Source organism: Gymnoscopelus braueri (assembly GCF_963280865.1).
Source record: "Gymnoscopelus braueri genome assembly, chromosome: 12".
Classification (NCBI taxonomy): Eukaryota; Metazoa; Chordata; class Actinopteri; order Myctophiformes; family Myctophidae; genus Gymnoscopelus; species Gymnoscopelus braueri.
Genome location: NC_137614.1, coordinates 42,036,354 through 42,058,743, shown reverse-complemented (window position 1 = coordinate 42,058,743; position 22,390 = coordinate 42,036,354). Strand labels below are relative to the sequence as shown.

At 42.2% G+C, this 22,390-nt stretch overlaps 1 protein-coding gene across 1 annotated transcript in view; it reads right to left on the bottom strand.

Moving 5' to 3' along the window:
• LOC308096293 (copine-9-like) overlaps window positions 1-20,389 on the bottom strand; it is a gene marked incomplete at both ends in the record, with an annotated part of 121,719 nt that extends 101,330 nt beyond the window's left edge. The window contains 3 exon segments of the mRNA XM_080443680.1: window positions 15,467-15,507; window positions 20,309-20,316; window positions 20,318-20,389. Coding sequence (XP_080299806.1) covers window positions 15,467-15,507; window positions 20,309-20,316; window positions 20,318-20,389 — 121 coding nt within the window.
• Window positions 20,390-22,390: the final 2,001 nt, after the last annotated feature.

The window sequence follows — 22,390 nt, the reverse complement described above, 5'->3', positions numbered from 1 at the left end:
ACACAAACAATTCTAGACAGAAAAAAAATCCTTTCAGTATTTTCCTATTGCAACGCCACAAGTTGAGCCTAATTTAAAATGGCAGGTTCTAGTTGTTTTTTTTGTTTTTTTTTCTTATCCGGCTATAATGCCAGGTGAGCTGACAGCAACGGTCACCTGTGTGAAGGCTTGGATTACGCTTTGGAATTCTGCTGCCTGTCTCCTGGATTTGGCATCACAGGAACAACTAATCAGAGAGAGAGGAGGCGGACAGAGGGACAGACAGACTGAAAGGGTGGTGTGAGCGGATCCAGGACTGATCATGGACTCGATTTTCCCCAAGAAATTGCAGATGTGCAAGCTCGCAGGACGGCACGAAGTGACGTGCTGTGAGCTTGTATATCTGCTATATTTGAATAGCCAACGCAAAAAATATAAAATGACACGGTTTTAATGCGTTAATTCAAACGGCCATTACTCATTAACAACACAGTTTGTTAAGCTAAGAAATCATTCGGGTAAGTTTGACAAAAAGCAAACAAACAACCGCAACCTCCAAAAATGTAATTCCATTTTTTCCTTTTACTCATCCGGCTATAATGCCAGGTGAGCTGACAGCAATGGTCACCTGTGTGAAGGCTTAGATAACGCTGTGGAATTCTGCTGCCTGTTTCCTGGATTTGGCATCACAAGGAACAGCTTATCATAGAGGAGGCAGACAGACAGACAGACTGACAGTGTGGTGTGAGCAGATCCAAGACTGCTCGTGGACTCGAGGTGCAGGTTGATCGCTGCGAGGCCAATGAGATGGATGGGAAGAGGATATGAATGTGTGTGTGTGTGTGTGTGTGTGCGTGTGTGTCTTGTATTACTACACTTGTTGTGAGGGCCAAATGTACCCACAAGTATAGCAGAATTTGAGAAATAGACTAATTGTCTAATGGACAAAAGTTTTATGGTAAAAAATATATATATTGACTTGGGGAGTTAGGCATTACAATTAGGAAAAGATTCAGGTTGGTGTTAGGGTTTTGGATTAGACATTTAGAGGTTACTTTTAGAGTTGGGGTAAGATGAATTATGCCAGATTTATACTTCGTCGCGTGCAGGTGTCGCCGCACAATGAAAATGGCCGATCTAAAAGCTCACAAAGTATGAGCTTGTAGATCAGCTATTTTCAGCTTAAATGGCACAAACTTTTAAAAATATAATTCATAAAATCGACGTCCTAAAATGTAAGTATAAACGTGTGTGTGTGTGTGTGTGTGTGTGTGTGTGTGTGTGTGTGTGTGTGTGTGTGTGTGTGTGTGTGTGTGTGTGTGTGTGTGTGTGTGTGTGTGGTGGGGGGGAGTGGGAGGCAGGACGTGAATGATTTCCACCCACACAGCAGCTTAGGTGGGGCAAGGTGGGCACAGATCCTCACTAATCTGCTGATCTACAGCCAGGAGAGAGATGAGGCCATGCTGCACCACAGAGGAGCAGCTAAGACCAGAATACATGATCAGACTGATCACATACCCTATGGAGGTACGTGACTCAAAGTCAGAATCAACTTGACCTTCCCAGACCATCAAAATTCATATTAACTTGTAAATCACTGTACTTGAAAAGCGTTTAACCGCTTCAGCCCCATTTCAGAAATAGCAAACAATAGGCGATCTACAAGCTCACAAGCTTGTAGATTTGCTATTTTCGCTATCATTTTATTCCTGAAGTTTCTTTACATTTTGTTTTCTTCTGGTTATTTACATTCCAGTCTAAGAGAGACACAAAGACAGTAATATCCTCTCCTCTCTATGTAGCAGCAGTATAATTTAATTGCCACCATTGCAACCGTTAAACAGTTCTTTGCGCGACATTATTTTGACGGATTTGAATATGGGTGCAATTTCTGCCTTAACCTAGAACGGATATATGGATGAACAATGACATTTATGTGTAATGCGCTTTTTCACAATGATATCAGACACAACGTGGATTTATTCATGTTGCTTGTGCTCTTTGGCTCTTCTCTCGCTGTGCAAGGTTAGTGAATAGCAAGGTCATTTCACGCTCTTTAACCCTGCGGTTCTCAAAGGGGGGGTCCACGACGCAAGGCCAGGGTGTCCGCGAAATAATTCAGATTATATATATATTTTTTGTATAAAAAATGTTTTACATATTATTTTAAATTTTGTGATATGAAATGTGAGTTTACCATAATCACAGTAATCCTTAATTATATTCCATCATATTCAAGGGCTTTTGCAGAGAAATGAGACAAGACTCCACTCACTTTCAAATTAGAGTACTGCAGAGGGCAGGTGTGTTTGTCTGTGTCCAGCTGACGCTCGTTGACGCTCGTTAATGTTATAGGCATCAAAGCAATTATGCTTCTGCACTGTCAAATAGGCCAATCTAATCTAAGATTAGTGGGACTCACTCAAATGACCACCAGTGAGTCCCGGGACTAATTTCATTGAAAACCTAACAACATCACTGTATTATAGTAGATGTATTAGATATTTATTAGATATTATATTGATATTATAGCTATTCTATTTGATATGTGATGTTGTTACCTGACAATTAGTTGACTTTTGGTGAAAATACACCGCATATATCTGTATCGGTTGATATCGGAATCGGAAATTAAGAGTTGGACAATATCGGAATATCGGATATTGGCAAAAAAAAGTCTATATCGAAAATCCCTTACAATAAATGTATTATTTAAACATTGAAGCACCTACTAAAAGTCACCTTTAGACTGGTCATTTTACATGTCTATTTTTATTAGGACTATAGAAGTGTTCATTTTCTGAAGTCTGAACCATTAAGATCAGTTACTTGAAAAGTGTGCCGTCAAATTTTGCACAAAAGCAATTTGAATAAAATTACTATCGGCACATGATTCATATAGTAGTAGTGGTTTCTGTTTATGACTATGAAATGGGTCTGAATGATTTTGATTGAAACATTTTTAATACAAATAGTTCCAATGGCATCTAAATGTACACATAATGGTTGTAAGTATATGCTTATCGGTGTTGTGAGGATGAGGAGGTACCTGGGAAAAAAATCTCCCCTCCAAGGGGCACCTTGAGAACCCCTTAACCCATTCAATCCGGGAACGCATCTCTGTCATTTTAGATTTCTTTGGCTATTCAAAAATAGCAGATCTACAAGCTCATAGCGCGGCACTATAAGGATAAGGATAATTCCTTTAACCGGTCCGTTCATGAAAGTCCTTGCGGTCTTGTTTCCAATGAGGGCCTGTGAGCAATTAGGGGTTAAGAGTCTTGCTCAGGGACAAATTTAATTTCATCGACACATTTGCTGGCCTGGCCTGGAATCGTACCTGGGGCAACCAGGGCCTCTGGCTCCCTAGGCGGGCTCACTAACCACTCAGCTATGGCCGCCCCCATGAGCTCCCTCAGATATTTTTTTTATCGTGAAAATGTGTGCAAATCTTTGAATATATATTTTTAAGCCGATCATTTGTTTGTAACTCAAATCTTTGCTTCTAGGGGTCCCTGGAACAAAATATTTTACAAATGTTTGCTTTAAAAATATATATTCAAAGATTTGCACACATTTTCACGGTTTACATTTTTTTTCAAAAATAGCAGATGTGCAAGCTCGCAGCGTGGCACGAAGTGGCACACAGTGAGCTTGTATATCTGCTCTTTTTGAATAGCCAACGCAAAAAAAAAATGACACAGATGCTTTTTCCCGGTTTTAATGGTTTAATTCAAATGGTCATGACTCATTAACACCACTGTTTGTAAAGCTAACAAATTATTCGGGTAAGTTAAACAAAAAACAATGGGGAAAAAAAAGTAAATGAAGTAAATTGTCAGTAAAAAGGTCTATGTTTATATACATATTGCCAAAACCGTGAGTTGACAATCATATATTTAGACCGGGCTTGCCACAGGCCTGTACCGTCCTTCATAGATACTGTGGAAGTCACACACACCAGCCTGAGTCAAACTAATTGGACTCAGAGCTATAGGTTTGACTACACACCTGTTCAGGGACGTGCTGGGCCCCTAATTCAGGCTGGGAAAAGGAGTTGGAGAGGCCCTCAAGGCGTGCGGCCGAAGGCCCCAAATACCAACTGATGAGCGGTGACAGTGATTTTAGGTCTCATCTTTGTGTGGTATAAAGAGAGGCTAATGATGTTGTAGACCCGCGGGAGAGAGAGAGCACACAAGCTCTCATTAGTTGATAGTTAGAGCATCATGACATTCAGCCCGTGACGCTATTAGGTAAGGTGATTGGAGTCCACTCAAAACTCAAAAATAGGTTTCTACCAATTGAGGGAGATGGCATGTAGTGGACAAACTGCACAAAAAAATCATGTTGTTTTTGTCAAGCTATGCAGCTACATGGTGAAAGAAGTAGCTGAACTACTTGAAAGCTACTTCATTCTGAAAGTATCTAGCCACAAGCTACTTGGAAATGTAAGCTAGACACACTGATGTGTGAGATCATCGACCTGAAAGAATGGCACCAGTCTCTTTATTGCTTAAACATTTTCAAAAACTCTACACTGCAACACTTTCCAGTAATTTCCAGCTAGTACAACAGCATGGAGTAGATTTGCCATTGTGTGCGTGTGCACTTGCACGTGCGTAAACTTGCAGAATTGATGTGTGAGTTTCATGATGGCTCTATTAACGGCCAAGAGGGGGTTTGCACCAACAGGGATGCTTTCTGTTCCGTTAGATCTCATTAGGTGACCAATTATGAAGAGACCTCCAAACCACTGAGCGACCTTTAACCCATTAAGACCTGGAACTGTGTCATTTTTTGATTTGAGCTAAAAGCATTATTTTACACTTTGGGCTATTCAAAAATAGCAGATATACAAGCTCGTAGCGCGGCACCGAGTGCCGCGCTACGAGCTTGTAGATCTGCTATTTTTGAAAAATCGTGAAAATGTGTGCAAATCTTTGAATATATATTTTTAAAGCGAACCGTTTTTAACTCAAATCTTTGCTTCTGGGGGTCCCTGGAACAAAATATTTTGATGGGGGTCCGTGGCCAAATACATATCATTTTGGGGGTCCTTGACATGAAAAAGATTGAGCACCACTGATATAGAAACATTAGTTTTTCAGAATACTGTTGAGATTTAGGAGACATGTAGAATCGGCTTCAGGTCTTAATGGGTTAATAAAACTCAGACCTTCACTCCATTCATCACAACCAGGAAGTCAAGATGCTTTTCGTCGCTGTTGGATGGAAACCTTGTATGTCCAAAAAAAAAGTTCCTCAGCTGATCTACAAACTCGCGACGCGTTGTGAGCTTGCAGATCTGCTATTTTCACTACTTTTGGGTATGAAGAAGTAGGGCATCAATTTACACAAACATACAAAGTTGAAACATGGAGATACAAGGTGTCTGCCCGACAGTAACGATGTAATACATGATCCAGCTGGATACCAAGGTGATAAATAATGCCAGTCACAAATATATCTCCTTCATTTGTGTGAACATATTTGTAGACAGACTCGAAGAAAGGATTATCAGTTATATGAGCTTGTTTATTGTGAACTTTATTTCCTAAGCTGTGGTAGCTTTATTACCTACACAGTAAAATTGTCAGTGTTAATTTAACTCAACTATCGCTGCTATTTTCGGACCGCCGCAGTTGTAGCTTTTATGTCCGGTTCCCACATTGTTTAGATGATAAATGAGCTTGCGCCTATTTAGTGCCCATGGGTCTTAAAAAGGGAGTCTGGCGCAATTAGGAAATTAATTCTATTTAACTCACAGAGTTTGTGCTTTGCTCTACGACCTGTGTCAAAATGTATACTGTATATAGCATACATAAAGTATATTGTTTTTCAGGACAGTGGTTCTCAAAAATTACAGATATACAAGCTCACACCGCGTCACTTCGTACGGCACTGCGAGGTTGTACATCTGCTATTTTTGAACATTTCAGAAAAATCTTGAAAGTGTTTTTTAACACAAATCTGGGGGTCCCCGGCACAAAACGTTTTCAGTTGGGGATCTGTGGAACAAGCATATCATTTGGGGGGGGGGGGGGTCCATGGTACGAAAAGGTTTGAGAACTACTGATTTAGAGGGCATTTGTAGAATCGGCTTCAGGTCTTAATGGGTTAATTGGTGGTTTAAATAAAGAAGGACATGAATGAGCGAGTGATTATTAAGTTGTCAAGATGTCACAGATGTGTCTTGGACATAAACGACGGAGAAATTGCTGGAGGAAGGTGTGATTGTTTGCATCCAAAATGCCAGTTTCCCCCTATCTCCAGAAATCATTCGGCTATATCACATTATTAGTGCTGCTTGATGGGTGCACACTCACTTTTCCCCAGCAGGAAATTGTTTGTCTCTTCCAATCCGTCACTGAAATAACAATGCGCCAAGGTTCAAGCGTACCCGAGTGCCCCTAGCTCTTAAAGGGAATGGGAGAAGACACTCTCATTAGCGTATTTTTTGTTATGCCCAAAACACACTCATGACTAATTCAGAGGCTTAATACCTATAATATAATATTCTACATTCTATATTCCTATAATATTCTACAATGAAATGTATATTGATGATAAGTATCCTTGTATTCAGTGCAGAGTTACAAAGATAGTGATACCTTGATTTATTTGCTCTTGAACACTTTTCTAGTCTAAACAACATGTCATCACTTTGCAATGGTGCGTGTAAATAAATAGCCTAAACATGGGCGAGACTGCTGGTTAACTTGTGTAGTAGTGTCACACTAAGAGTGAAACTTATTTCTATTATTTTAAGCCCAAAATTGAATATTTCAATAACCTTTACACATTTGGAGGGATGTGGTAACCTGTAGTGTGTCAAAAAAAAAGAAAAATTAATCACTTGCGCATTAATTTTTCGTCTATTCCTCTGGGGTATCTCTGTATATGTATGTAGCAGCTTCACGAGTTGATGCACATAGGAAGTGGGGTCGGGAGTCTATGCAATAGACCATATTCACACAGCGGCCATGTTGCTAAGTAAATGAAGTGCCACCCCGGTGGCACTTTCAATGTTAAATTCCAAACTGACCGCCGTGTGAATATGGTCTATAGCCTGGTTCCAGACCATAGACCCCGCTCACTCTCTGAGTGGACTGCTTCTTGGTCTGGTGTTGTAAATGTGAACCTAGGATTTATTCGGTATAAAATGTATCGTCCAATGAGAGTCGGAGGTGGGGGTGTGGGGATCCCTTAGGATTGGTTTAAGGAAATTCTAATCCCCTCCCCCTTGTAATCGCCTACACTGGAGCCAATGTCAGACTGAAGCTCCACGCAGCTTCAGTCTGATAATCAGGCTATCTATGCAAAACAGGTAGTTGTCTTCTATCGTTCTGTAGCCTACACACCAATAGATACACACGGCCGGAAGCGGAAGGCCTACAAATCCACGCCCACTTTTGACACTCGGGGTCCGTTAGAACGATGAACTGCAGCTCTCAATGCAATCTCTATGAGAGGCATTGTAAAATACCGTCATTTCACTGGTTAACTACTGAGGCTGTAGCGATTTTTTTTGTGTTCCATGTCCCATTTGTTTAATTTGTCCTTTTTAATGTCCCATATCTTTCATCTCGATATACTACCCACAATATACTATAATATACTCCATCAGTATGTCAAAACCGCTAGCATCGGCGATCCAGAGTTTAAGTGGTCGCATGGTATATACGTCACGGACGCATCCCTTGAGGTTTTCAATACCCAGAAAACTGGCGAAAGTGGCCGTTTTCAATAGGTTTTGGTCATTATCTCTGGAACAGAAGGTCCAATCTGCTCAGTTCAAAGCTTGTTGGATGCGTGACTTTGAGGACATTAAGCACGCAATGACACATTTTCGGGTTATTATTTTTTTTTTAGGGGAGGCGAGATCTTAGTTGGGCAGGCGACCGCCTCTCCTGCCTCTACAGTGGGTACGCCAGTGGTCGGCGCTCGGCGCTCGTAAAGACAGTGATGTCACTGAAATGCCCGTCTGCTGTCTACCCTCTGCTGCGTTAGCATTATGGGTAACTCGTTAAAGTGGCAAATTAAATGTGAAACACATCAACTATTAAGAAAACAAGAAGATATGTTGACAAAGACACTCCATACATTTGGAAACATATTTTTATTTAAATCAATATCGTCTTCAGTTAATGCAGGATAATTTTAAAAGTAGGCTAACTTTCATATCCTCTCATAGGGAATGCATTGGCAGCTGCAGTTCATCGTTCTAACGGACCGGGAGTAGCGGCGCTGTCTCAAAAGTGGGCGTGAAATTTGTAGTCCCCGTGTGTATCTATCAGCAGTTGATGGCTTTCAGCTGGTGTTGTTGTGGCGTTCACTGAGAATGGGCTATTCACACAGTCGGGCACAGAGTAGACAGAGAGACGGTGCTCAGAGTGGCCAATACCCAATACACAAATGTGTAGGTTAGGTACCCAGACTGAATCATACAGGCACTGCAGGTATCTTTTAATTAAACAATCGACAGCGCCGCTGTCTTCTGGTGTGAAAAAAAATGTTGTGTTGAAAGTTCACTAAAAACAACCCAAAAGTGAGTACAGTGAATGGTCTGAAATTGAAGAGAGAAAGACCTCATGAATTTCATTATTTTTTATCTGGGCCCCCGAAATAACCTTTCATAGTGTTGCATTTATCTCTGCCCAAACAATGGAGACCATCTCTGACAGCCCATTACTTTCACAGGGATTCCCATTCCTCTTTTGAGCTTTAGTGCAAAGCGCCGGGACTTTGACACAATCAGAAGAGTGGGGGATCTCCAAGGTCAGTGACTGAGGTCAACCATGTCTGGAATATGAAGACATAGTGGAGTGTCGACTGAACTCACAACGCACAGCATAAGGGGTCAACGTGAGGCTTTCTCTCACCAGGCAAAAAATGCGAGCAACTGAGAATTTCATCCTGAATGTTTAGTTCAAAGACTAAGTCGGTCTGCCGCTCTGAGGTAATCCTTGCTGCTGAGCAGCGCAGAGCAACTTTCGATGCGCAAAAAGTGCTTGAGAAGATACGAAACTGGAACACAATGATAGCCAACAGAATGCGAGCATGCTAATCCCCCCTTTCACATGTAAAATTCATGTAAATACAGCCTCTAACTAAAAATAAATACTCCCTTTTTTAGACACAAATTAAATGCATTGGCAGATCCCACGATGTTTACCTGTTGTAATGTGAAGATTGTACAACAATCGAACTCTGTTAATATTGGAAAAAAAAGTATACATTTTCAGTCCCTTTCTGCTGGACCTGGACACATACTGTATTAAGACGATCTATGGCTCAAGGTGGCGCATGGTCTACAGCACATGGCGCTAGTGCCGTGGGGGGCATGTCCAACTCCAATTTAGCGAGTTAGATGGCTAGTTAGATAATAAAACGGTGCAAGGCGCAAAGGGGTTGTAATTAAGTCTCTGAATTAGTCATGAGTGTTCATCTTATCAATTAGATAAGCAAGTTGGAGGAGAACCACAAAGTTTTCTGCTGAGGAAACGGCTCTGCCCGTGCACAAAGTGAAAACACATGACTATCTACAGGAGAATAATGTTATAATGATGTTAGGAGACAGGGTAAACGAAATCTCTTCACTCACCAAGTGAAGAGAGCGTGTGTGTGTGTGTGTGTGTGTGTGTGTGTGTGTGTGTGTGTGTGTGTGTGTGTGTGTGTGTGTGTGTGTGTGTGTGTGTGCGTGTGCGTGTGCGTGAAAATCCAGAGCAAATCTTGCAAACCACTTGATATGACCAATCTCCGGCAAAATCACTGAATTCCTTCCTTCCGTTCTTACCACAGATTTGCTGCCATTTAGCATTTCTTCAAAACACTTTTTGCTAGACCTACAAACTCAATGAAATCGCTGCATCCCGTCCTCTCGTTTTGAAATAAATTATTGGAAAGGGTTATTATACTAACTCTGTTCTCACCCCAGTCGAAAGCACCTTTAGTGCCTTTTGTTTTGCCTATTTATTTATTTTTTCATTTTATCCGGTGATTCAGAGATCCATTATAGGGCAGGATTCACTTGCAGAATGTGATCGATTGGCAGTTCAATCAATGTCTCTGAACATAAATAATTTCCCTCCAAACCAGCTACAACGACAGCTGAACGCCAATCTGTGCTGTATAATAGAATGAGTTGAATGGAGAATTAATATACAGAATATAGATATAATTCATGACCTGTCTCTCTCTGTCACTCTGTCCACTTCTCTCATCTATCAAACGCAAAACGCAAGAACACAAACACTGACACACGCACGCACACGCACGCACACGCGCACACACACACACACACACACACACACACACACACACACACACACACACACACACACACACACACACACACACACACACACACACACACACACACACACACACACACACGCACACACACATTTGTATTACTATACTTGTGAGGACAGCAACATTTTTGTACAGCATCAAAGCCCTAAATCTAACCTCTAAATGTCAAATCCTAATCCTAATGCTAACCCGAGTCTTTTCCTAAATCTTTTCCTAATTGTAAGCCTATCTCCCCATATCTTCTTAACCATAAAACAACAATTTCTCTTGCGAGTTCTGCTATACAGTACCTGTGGGGACATTTGGCCCTTACAAGTATAGACACACACTCACACACACACACACACACACACACACGCACACGCACACGCACACGCACACGCACACGCACACGCACACGCACACGCACACGCACACGCACACGCACACACACGTGCATGGACTCAAAATGCAACTGGTAATTTGTGAGTGGAGTAACGGTGGAATTAAATCTTCCCGACAACTCAGTGACGTAGATACAACCCCTCCAAGGACAAAGTGTGTGATATCAATAAATGGGATCAGGACAGCGACGGCACTGCATGGTGTAATTGTGTTATCTGTGTTCATCCCTTCACCAAGCTATGATGTGTTCCCAAAAATATCCACACGTTCACACATAAGACACCACACACACACACACACACGCACACACGCACGCACACACACACACACACACACACACACACACAGTAACACGGTTTAACCCATTAAAAGCGGGAAAGCATCTGTGTCGTTTTAGATTTTAGTGTTGGCTATTCAAAAATAACAGATCTACAAGCTCACAGCGGGTCACTTCGTGCCGTGCTGCGAGCTTGCAGATCTGCTATTTAAGAAAAATCGTGACGTTTTGTGCAAATCTTTGAATATATAAATATTTTGAATGTTTAACCTTCTTCCGGGGGTCCCCCGAACAAAATATTTTGAGATGGGGTTCCGTGGCCAAACACATATAATTCTAGGGTTCCTTGACATGAAAAAGTTTGAGAACCACTGATATAGCAACATGGGTTTCTTTCGGAAAACATTTTTAGAATCGGCCTCAGGTCGTAATGGGTTAATCACAGTGACTGGCACGGTAGATAACACAGACCAGGGACATCTCTTCTAAAGCCACGGGGAATAAACCTGAGGTAGAATCAAATCCATTGATCATATTATGAACAGAAAACTGTGAAATCAATTAAAGCTGAAAGAAATCTCGCTGTCGTCATGGACTCAGAATTTAAACAGCCACATTAAGAGAATTGCAAAGTCAGGCTCCTATCACCTTAACCACTTTTACCCAGGTGTCCTGATAAAAACTAATATATGTTAAAAAGTTAATAAATAAAAAGTTTTTTCTAAATTCTTCAAAAAATTGCAGATCTACAAGCTCACAACCCATCACAGACATCTACTTAATAAATCAATGAATAGATAAAACAAAGTATTTCCTTGCTTACGGCAATGAAAGTATTCCAAGTGCTGAAATGGCTGGACGGACACGGTCGCCTCGGAAAACAAGGAAGTGTTGATGAAATGGAATCAATTTACGGTTACTGCATTGTCTATTTCTCGCTTCAAATGTTTTCAAAAACATTCTTGAGAGCAACGTTTAGTTGTAAATGACATTGTGTGTTTGTTTACATGGCTGTCATGTTGGATACGGTACAAAATCAAGCAGCACAGATTGATATGAGCAAGTGCTCTGAGCCTTTGATTAGACAGCGGTCTGTTATTGAGTTCATCGGCCATTATCATGAAATAACACACAGCTGAATTCAGTGATTGATCAAGCATTCAACCAAGCCGTGTAATAAGCATCTATATTTAACAACCCCCCCCCAGGGGAAAACAGAACCCTTAGGGAAAGCAAAAGCAGAGCTGGTGGTGCTGGTGTGGTGGTGGGAGAAAACAAAGCACATACAACATGAGTGGCAGCACTGACAGCAAGAGGAAGTGCAATGAAACAGGTGAGCTTAAGTAGACCTTCATTTTGGTCAGCTGCTTGATATGTCACATACAATACATTGGCCACATAATTCTGCACATGCGTATAAACCTCTGCCTGAACTAGCTCACAGGCTACGCATCATTTCTTAGATCTTTACACTGTCTCCATTTGTCAAAGAATTGATTTCAAAATGCTACTGTTGGTTAATGGTTTAGGGCCAAAACACCTCTGGGATGTGTCTTCTTTCTGAACCCAGAATCAGAGCTAAACGTGGAGAAGCAGCGTTCAGTTTGTATACACTTCATACAGTATCTGGAATGAACTCCCTTCAGGTCTGCTAGAACTCTCAGTTCTTTTGAATCAAAGCTGAAGATATTTCTGTTTGCTGCTGCGTTTTACTGAGGGGTTCTTGTTCATTTCCTACACGGCACTGTAACTCTAGCTTGTTTCCCCTAAAGTTTTTAATAACTGCACTTTGTCTTCATGCTTTTCATGCTCTGCGTAAAGAACTTTGAATATCCTGTCACCCTGATGAACAGTCAGGCTAATATGCATTAGCCTAATGCTTAAATGCTTAAAAGATGCAAGACCAACTCAGCAATGGCGACATCAGGAGCACATGGCAGGCGGTACACACCTTGACAGACTGCAAAACAAGAACCAGAAGCGAGGTGAACCCGCCTGCCTCCCTCCCCAACGAACTGAACACTTTCTACGGCCGGTTTGAGATCAGCCCCAACCGCGGCAGCCAACCGATACCCATTCAGCTATGGCTGCCCATGCCCTGTGCACCTCATAGACACCTCATAGACTCCTCACGATAGTGTAGCCTCAGGTTTCATTTCTCTCGTTCTTTTCGTCCTCCGCTCTATCTCAGTTTATCTCCATTTCTGCCAAAGTATCGGCACACATTTCACAACTAATTCACACGCTTTAGATCACGGGTGTCAAACTGTATCCGCCTTGCGAAGGGGTCAAATCCAGCCTGCCGGGAGCATTTGAGGTAAAGGATGAATATTAGATTAGATAGAAAGATAGAGAGAGAGAGAGAGAGAGAGAGAGAGAGAGAGAGAGAGAGAGAGAGAGAGAGAGAGAGAGAGAGAGAGAGAGAGAGAGACGTGGAGCCAGTTAAGGTGTTTCGGGCATCTAGTACGGATGCGTCTTGCATGGGCGTCTGCCCATTGAGGTCTTTGGAGCACATCCAGCTGGTAAGAGGCCGCGGGGCAGACCAAGGACCAAATGGGGGGGATTATATCTCCATGCTGGCCTTGCAACGCCTCTGGATCCCCCCCAAGTTTGAAGTTGCTAATGTGGCCCGGCCGGGAAAGGGAAAGTCTGGGAACTGTTGCCTCCACAACCCGACTCCAGGTCCAAGTCGATGAAGATAGGCACAGTGCACCGTCTCTCTCCTTGACGCTACAGTGGAGGCAGCAGGTAATCACCCGCTGTGTGTAAACACCTCCCATGAGGTACCCACACTGCTTGGAAGACCGCGAGGCAGGGAGAATAAGGGATCTTGTGGGATCGGTTAGGGGTTAAGGGATGGCTGCCCATGCCCTGTACACACCTCATATAGACATTTCTCTTCCAAGGTAGAGTGTCAGGTTTCACGTTTCTCTTTCTTTCTGTGTTCCTCTCTGTCTCTGTCAGTTTCTCTCCATCTCTGCCAAAGCATGATCGGTCAAATATTTTAAATATTTAGTTCCAGGGACCCCCATAAGCAAAGTTTGAGTTACAAATGTTCGCTTTGAAAAATATATATTTCAAAGTTTTTTCAAAAATAGCAGATTTACAAGCTCATAGCGCAGCACTCGGCGCCGCGCTATGAGCTTGTATATCTGCTATTTTTGAATAGCCAAAGAAATCTAAAATGACAGAGATGCGTCCCCGGATTGAATGGGTTAAGGGGTCAAGGATCATTTGGGGTAAAGTTCTAACAATCAATAAAATAAAATAAAAGTACATTACAGCAGACACTGTCTCTCTCCTTGCTGCTATGTGGCAGACATCTAACAGTGGAGGCAGCAGGTAACAGCGCTGTGTGTAAACACTTCCCATGAGGGAACCCACTTACGTCGTCTCGCCCTTGAGCGCCGTGCAGCACGGCTGTGAAAACTGTCAGGCAGAGATAATCAGGGACCTCGCAAGAGAGCCATTTATTGCCGTCTCTATTGCTGACGAAAGCAACCACCACTCTCTCATCACCGTAACTGTGTCTGACTCTGGTAGCTATCCATACTAATATGGATATTTTGCAAACATTTTATTTTTATTTTTTAGGAGTTTGGGACTCACATCCCAATTAAGGCTCAGCCCGAGGCTTTCTATTTGATTGGTGTAACGAGGTTGGGCAGGCCGACTTCTGATATTTGTATGCATGTACAGTATTTAACTTATCCATGCACCGAGACAGTGTGTGAATTATAAACGTATCAAATAACATGATGATAACAAACTCATCAAGCAGAATTGGAATGCGCTGGTGTGTGTGTGTGTGTGTGTGTGTGTGTGTGTGTGTGTGTGTGTGTGTGTGTGTGTGTGTGTGTGTGTGTGTGTGTGTGTGTGTGTGTGTGCGTGTGTGTGTGTGTGTGTGTGTGAGAGTGTCAGTGTGAGTGTGAGTGTGAGTGTGAGTGTGTGAGAGAGAGAGAGAGAGAGAGAGAGAGAGAGAGAGAGAGAGAGAGAGAGAGAGAGAGAGAGAGAGAGAGAGAGAGAGAGAGAGAGAGAGAGATACTAGCAGTGGTTTAAGGTGGACAGTTTACATATTCTATCCGCTTCTCCATAGTTGAGTCTTGTCTGTCTGTCTGTCTGTCTGTCTGTCTGTCTGTCTGTCTGTCTGTCTGTCTGTCTGTCTGTCTGTCTGTCTGTCTGTCTGTCTGTCTGTCTGTCTTAACTGCCTCTTTCCTCTCAGGGTATACCGCCCACCTTGCGCTGGCATTGGAAGAGCGGGCACAACAGACTCCGTTTCTTGTTCCGGTTCATGTCCTCATATAGCTTCACTTGATTGGCTCTGCAGCAATCAATCAAACGAGCTAATCAAATCTGCCAATCAAATGAATGGCTATGGTCAAATTAACTGCAACAGGGAACAGGTATGCCACCTTCTGGAAACCCGGGACTGCAGCTATGCACAGAGCCTGTTAGACTCACTGCTGTTGTCATTGAACTCACAAAGCATTAAGACGTTCATTATTTACATACCAGGGTCAGACTTTGAGAATGTGTCCACATCCAGGAGGTTCCTATAGAAACAAAGGAAAAACAGGTATAAGGAAAGTCCATGTTGATGACTTCATACTGACACATCGTGTGTGTGTGTGTGTGTGTGTGTGTGTGTGTGTGTGTGTGTGTGTGTGTGTGTGTGTGTGTGTGTGTGTGTGTGTGTGTGTGTGTGTGTGTGTGTGTGTGTGTGTGTGTGTGTGTGTGTGTGAGAGAGAGCGAGAGTGAGAGAGCGAGAGAGAGACTACCAGTGGTTTAAGGTAGTCTCATATTTGCCTCTCCATTGACTTCCATTAAAAAAAAATGTTTTAAACCGTTAATATTTCAAAAAGTATAAAGCATACTGTATGTGAAAAAAAAAGGTTTTACAGTGCTTCCTGGGCTACTGGCAGCACGTACGCGCATACACGCACACACACAGACCACCTCCGAGGAACAATGCTATAAAAACACATGTTCAGATGATGTGCCTATTTCATTTCACATGTCTTCAAGTTCATTTTTCTGTTTTCATTCTCTGGCACACATTTCCCTAAGATGAAGGTGAGTCACTGGAAGATTGAAAAGGGTCCCTAAATGGTTTTGAACACAACTCCCTGCTATAATAAAATGTCAAGTGCCTGCGATGTGAGGGATGTTAAGGTGAACACAATTCTTTCAAGCTCATAACTTAGAAGCCGAAAAGAAGGGTCCTTAAAATGGAAATGGTCAAGATGATCTGCTGCAGTTCAAACCGAGCATCAGAGTGGGGAAGAAAGGTCATATAAATGACTTTGAGCGTGGTATGATTGTTGGTGCCTGAGCATTTCAGAACCTTCTGCTCTACTGGGATTTTCACGCACAACCATCTCTAGGGGTACGTACATACAGAGAATGGTGCGAAAAGGAGAAAATATCCAGTGAGCGGCAGTTCTGTGGCCGAAAGTGACTCGTTGATGCCAGAGGTCCGAGGAGATTCGCACAGACTCACCAAAATTGGACAATAGAAGATTGGGAAAAACGTTGCCTGGTGAATATACTGTAGGTCAATATATAATTATGATTTCATTACAGGCTACACTACTGACTTTGTCACCCAAGTCTTCTTAAAGTCCTGCAAGACACAATGGCACTGGATAAAATGACATAGGCATGGTTGCAGGTTGGTAACACATTATAAAACAAATCTGTTTGCTATAGGCTGCAAGAAGGAAAGGCCTTAAATGGAATAAAATTCAAACAAAGCTTGAAAGCCAGCACATTGGGCTATTAATACTGCACTGCAAAATCATGAATATTAATTTAACTTGAGAGCTAAACCTTACCGTACCTCATTCACAGAGTTAAATTAACATGTATCTATCTTTAATACGAACCCATCAGTGTCTACCTCAGCCCCCACCTCTCTTTGTTTTCACACATGGTTTTGTTTCTCTATCTCCTTTTATATGTTTGCCAAATTCTATTACCTCCCCAGGAGAGCATGTGTGCAACAGTCATCATCACCACATCTATTATTCAATGGTAGGATTAACAATTGCAACCACCAGCAGTTTCACTGGGGCTTTGGGGTTTCATTTTTATGTATTTCTTTGGAAGAGAAGTGGGACAGAGATATAGCCAAGACATTCATGGTCAATAAACAACCAGACACACAGTAAGCAAGTTAAGTCCATGAGGGATATTCACTGATATGCTTGCCAGCCAGCCAGCCAGCCAGCCAGCCAGCCAGCCAGACAGACAGACAGACAGACAGACAGACAGACAGACAGTCAGTCAGTCAGTCAGTCAGTCAGTCAGTCAGTCAGTCAGTCAGTCAGTCATACAGCCAGCCAGCCAGCCAGCCAGCCAGACAACCAGTCAGACAGTCAGTCATACAGCCAGCCAGACAGACAGACAGACAGACAGACAGACAGACAGACAGACAGACAGACAGACAGACAGACAGACAGACAGACAGACAGACAGACAGACAGACAGACAGACAGACAGGCAGACAGGCAGGCAGGCAGGCAGTCAGGCAGCCAAACATTCAACCAAACATTCAGCCAGCCCGCCAGTCAGTTCAATCTAATCCAATCCACTTTATTTATAGAGCACATTTAAAACAACAGCGTTGAACAGCGTTTAGTGCTGTACACTCAGTAAAGAAACATTTACCCAAAATTCTAAGAGTGGGAAAAATCCACTTTTGAGAGATAAAAGCTCGGATATGTACATTAGTGCCAGCCCATTTAAAGACTTAAAATCTTAAACTGAATCCTGTAACGAACAGGGAGACAGTGGAGGGAGGCAAGAATTGGGGAGATGTGATCATCATACTTCCGTGCCCCTGTTAAGTGGCAGCGTTTTGGATTAACTGTAGGCGTGACAGGCAGGCTTGGCTAGCGCCAACATAAAGTGCATTACAGCAGTGGCGCCGGCACCTGTTTAATTAAAGGACACTGTGTCCCTGCACTATTCAGTCCAGCCAAAAAATAATAATTGAAAAAAAAAATATTTATTTTTATTTTTAGGGTAATAATAGAATCAGTCCAGTCCCCCACACCTCGGTACCACCGCAAGCGCGAGGTGGGGGGACCCAGACTGGGTGGGTCCCCCCACCGCCTTCCTTCTACCTTCCTTATTCCTAAATAAAGTGCAAGCTTATTTTTGTTTAAATGATTATGTCATGGAAATGGAGTTCCTCTCATTTTCAATAGAGCAACCTTGATTTTCCCTTAAATAGAAAGACAAAATTACCTCTGACATCTACACTTCATGGAGAACACTTTTTGAACCGAATTAACCGAAATAACCGAATTAACCCCCCAAAAAATTTACAAACCCACCAGAAAAAAAACAGAAAAAATTCGGGCACGGTCCACATGAACGCGCGCGAAGCGAACTGGGGGGACACATCCCTGGCACAGTATAGCAACATCATGCTTCAGGTCCATTCTGCATAATGGGTACTTTTAAGTATATTTTGATGCCAGTATACTTCTGTACTTTTACTCAACTGAAATTTTGAATACCGGAATTTTACTTATATATTATATTTTTTTTTTTTTTTTTTCATTTTACTAAGAAGTTTCTTTGAGATCAGAAATCTTTTTTTGCAAAAGAGATACTTAAAAGTACTTCCTCCACCACTGCATATGACACAGGAAATATTTGGTATTATGACATTCCCCATTGGCACCAGCTGTCTCAATCGTATTGTATAGAAAAGAACACAATATGTGTTGGTGTTTTATTTGCTCTATAGCTGCCTCTCATAGGTGGCAACCTTTATGAAGTCTGATGAAAAAAACTAAAGATGTCGAAATAGTTTAGTTAGATTAAAGTTTCAGTCTGGAATTTATCTTAATGAATACAATGTTATTTTAAACCATCTGTAGCCTAATAGTAGCCTAGCCTATATGTAGCCAGGTGGTCTCACAGCTATAGGAGGAGACTCACCAAGTTGGAATCCCGGATATAGCATTGGTTCTCAAAGTGGGGTCTGGGGACCCCCAGGGGTCCTTGGGGGGGTTCCAGGGGGTCCCCAGCAAAAGTAGTTAACATAGCATCACAATCATCTTAACCACTTTATCCATTTATACGTTGGCTATTCAAAAATAGCAGATATACAAGCTCACAGCGCGTCACTTCGTGCCACACTGCAAGCTTGTACATCTGCTATTTTTGAAAATATTTCAAAAACATTGAAAATATTTAGAATTCAGAATGTGTAACCCCAAATCCTCTCTTCTGGGGGTCCCTGGCACAAAATATTTTTAGACGGGGGTCCGAGGCCAAATATATATCAATTTGGGGGTCCTTGGCACAAAAAAAGGTTGAGAACCACTGGGGTATATTAGGAAGGACATGAACGTTGCAAAGGATTGTAGATGAATATTGGTGCTGATGGGATTAACCATTAGAGACACACATCCTTCCAAGGACGTCAACAGCCAGGTGGGTGGGATGCAGGGGGTCATATAGGAGGGAAACCCATTTAAGATATTAAGAGGTCTGCTATAATATAGCTTTTGCGGGAGTCTGTCTGTGCGTGTGTGCATGCAGCAGGTGCGCTGTCTTTGGTGCTGCATGTGTGCGTGTGGTGCCTGCGTGTGTGTGTGTGTGTGTGTGTGTGTGTGTGTGTGTGTGTGTGTGTGTGTGTGTGTGTGTGTGTGTGTGTGTGTGTGTGTGTGTGTGTGTGTGTGTGGTGTGTGTGTGTGTGCTGGACACAAACACTTGAGAATGGATTAAAGATTAGGCTATATTTGAGAAATATACTGCAGCAGTTTCTTTTTTGCCATGTAGTTCTCATATATGTTTTTAATAGATGGCCCTCAACAATTAGCCAATAGCTGGAAGAAAAACAGAGGTTTGTAACTATAGTGTACAGTGATGTGTATTATTATTGTGTAAGGTTCCCAAACCTTTTAGCTGGAGACCCAAAAGAGAAATGTGATGTCTCCCCGGTCCCAAACTAGTGAAAATTAAATAGCAGATCTACGACTACGAGCTCACAACGCAAAGCGATGCAAGTGCAACGCATTGTGAGCTTGTAGATCTGCTATTTTCACTACTTCTCAAAAGTAGCGTGTTTTCTCCCCTCTAATTAATGGATTTTTGAAATGTATTTTTTATTTTTTAATATGGAATTCTTCTGAAAAACGTAATTTTCGAACTTTATGTTGGAAAAACTTACTTATGCAAATCTTTTGAAATAATAATCATTAAAAACTAAATGTAGAAAACAAAAAAAAGTATGTTGATATGTATTTACTCATGACCCATACAAATGTTTGGGAAACAGTGAGTCTACAGAGTATAACCCTTATTTTTAACTCTATGGTATAACCAGACTCTTACCTGCATGAGGACGGTAACTTCTATCTTAGTTGCAGGTACTCTGGTGTTGAGAGGGTCGAATTCTCCTATGGAAGCCATCATCTCGACGCGTGACATTATAAGACAACTGTTGTTCTTCTTTTTCTTTGATCCTGGTCACATATGGCAAGAGGACTGTGATGGTAGCAGTACATCCATTATGTTCTGTTACTGATGTTTAGCTCCAGCGAGAGAGAGAGCGAGAGAGAGAGAGAGCGAGAGAGAGAGAGAGGAGAAAGTTGTTGTTCGGAGGATTATTGAAAGTTTCATTCTTCATTCACAGCGCGGACCCGCGTTTGTCCCGGTGCCAAGACGGCGCAACACCCCTCTTCCCCCTCTCCCTCCCTCCCGAGTCCCCTCTCTCTCTCTCATCTCTCTCTCTCTCTCTCTCTCTCTCTCTCTCTCTCTCTCTCTCTCTCTCTCTCTCTCTCTCTCTCTCTCTCTCTCTCTCTCTCCGTCTCTCTCTCTCCATCTCTTTCTCTCTCTCTCTCTCTCTCTCTCTCTCTCTCTCTCCCTCTCTCTCTCTCTGTCTGTCTCTCTCTCTCTCTCTCTCTCTCTCTCTCTCCATAATGAAATTGTTATCATGATGATGGTGGTGATGGTGGTGGTGGTGATTATTATTATTATCATCATCATCATCATCATCATCATCATCATCATCATCATCAGCAGCTATAATAATAATTATTATATTAATAATAATAATAATAATAATAATACATTATTATATATATTAGTATTATTCAGGTTTAGATCATGGATAGTGTGAAAATAGATGAAACATATAACTAAACAAGTTCCAACAATGTTGATAATATGGATTAGAAATAGCAGTAAATTGTTGATGCTGATCACATTTTCCATTCAGTGGCCTAAGTGACACTGAAATATGTGTTTTTCCTCCGAGCCATTGTTGATTCCCCCCATGTGTGCTGTGGTCCCTCCCTGTCTCCCTCATCCTAACCTACTGTTGGAAAGGGGGGAGGGGCAAAGTAGTAACTAAGTACATTTACTCAAGTACTGTACTTAAGTACAATTTTGAGGTATATTTCAATACTTTTACTTCTACCCCACTATATCAAAGGAAAATATAGTGCTTTTATTCCACTACAATTATATGACAACTTTCGACTACAAAGCTCATTGTGAGCTTGTAAATCGGCTATTTTAAAAATATTTTTGTATACATTTTGAACGTGTGAAATGGGACATTCTGCACAATGAGTACTTTTACCTTTGGTACTTTAAGTATATTTTGATGCCGATACTTTTGGACTTTTACTCAAGCACATTTTAAATACGGGACTTCTACTTAACAGTATGTAACAGAGTATATATCTACATTGCAGAATTGATACTTTTACTTGAGTAAAACGTGCAGTACTTCATTCATCCCTGGCGCTTCCACTGAAACACGTGGAGTGGCCACCTGCTTCACATCAGATCCTCCCCCAGCAGGGGTCTGGAGACCGACGACAAACACCCGATTCGCTGCCAGCATCCCGGCAGTGACAGTCAACACGGCGGTTATGGGCACCGTTGCCAACAGTTTAGAACCCGGGTCTCCGTGACCGTGGGCCAAGTCTTTTACCTGTACGCCACCCAAATCAGATGCGCCCAGAGAGAGAGCAGAACAGACAAGTGGTATATAGCTCCATCAGACCTGGCACTTTAATGAAAAGCACTGTGTATTTGGACAAACACAGAGACGTGCCATAGACAGAGAAATCTATATTTTTCCTGGCCAGGCCCAATTTAGTCATTATGCCAATTGATTCCTCCCCACGCACATTTTTTGTGTGTTGACACTGCTGTATCCTACTGACTCACCTGCCAGTGAAAATGACAAATATCACCCTCCCTGCCGGCTGCCATACCCCCAAACAATTGTATTCGTATACAGACGGTCGACAAAGCCGGATGCACCACGGTGGATTCGAACCCAGGTGGTGGGCAGGCCGGAACTTTACCGCTGCACCACCCGAGGGTCTAAACAGATCAGCGTGAAACTTTGCATGCACGCTCCCAGTAGGCCAAGGATTTTAATCGGTCTCATGGTCCTAC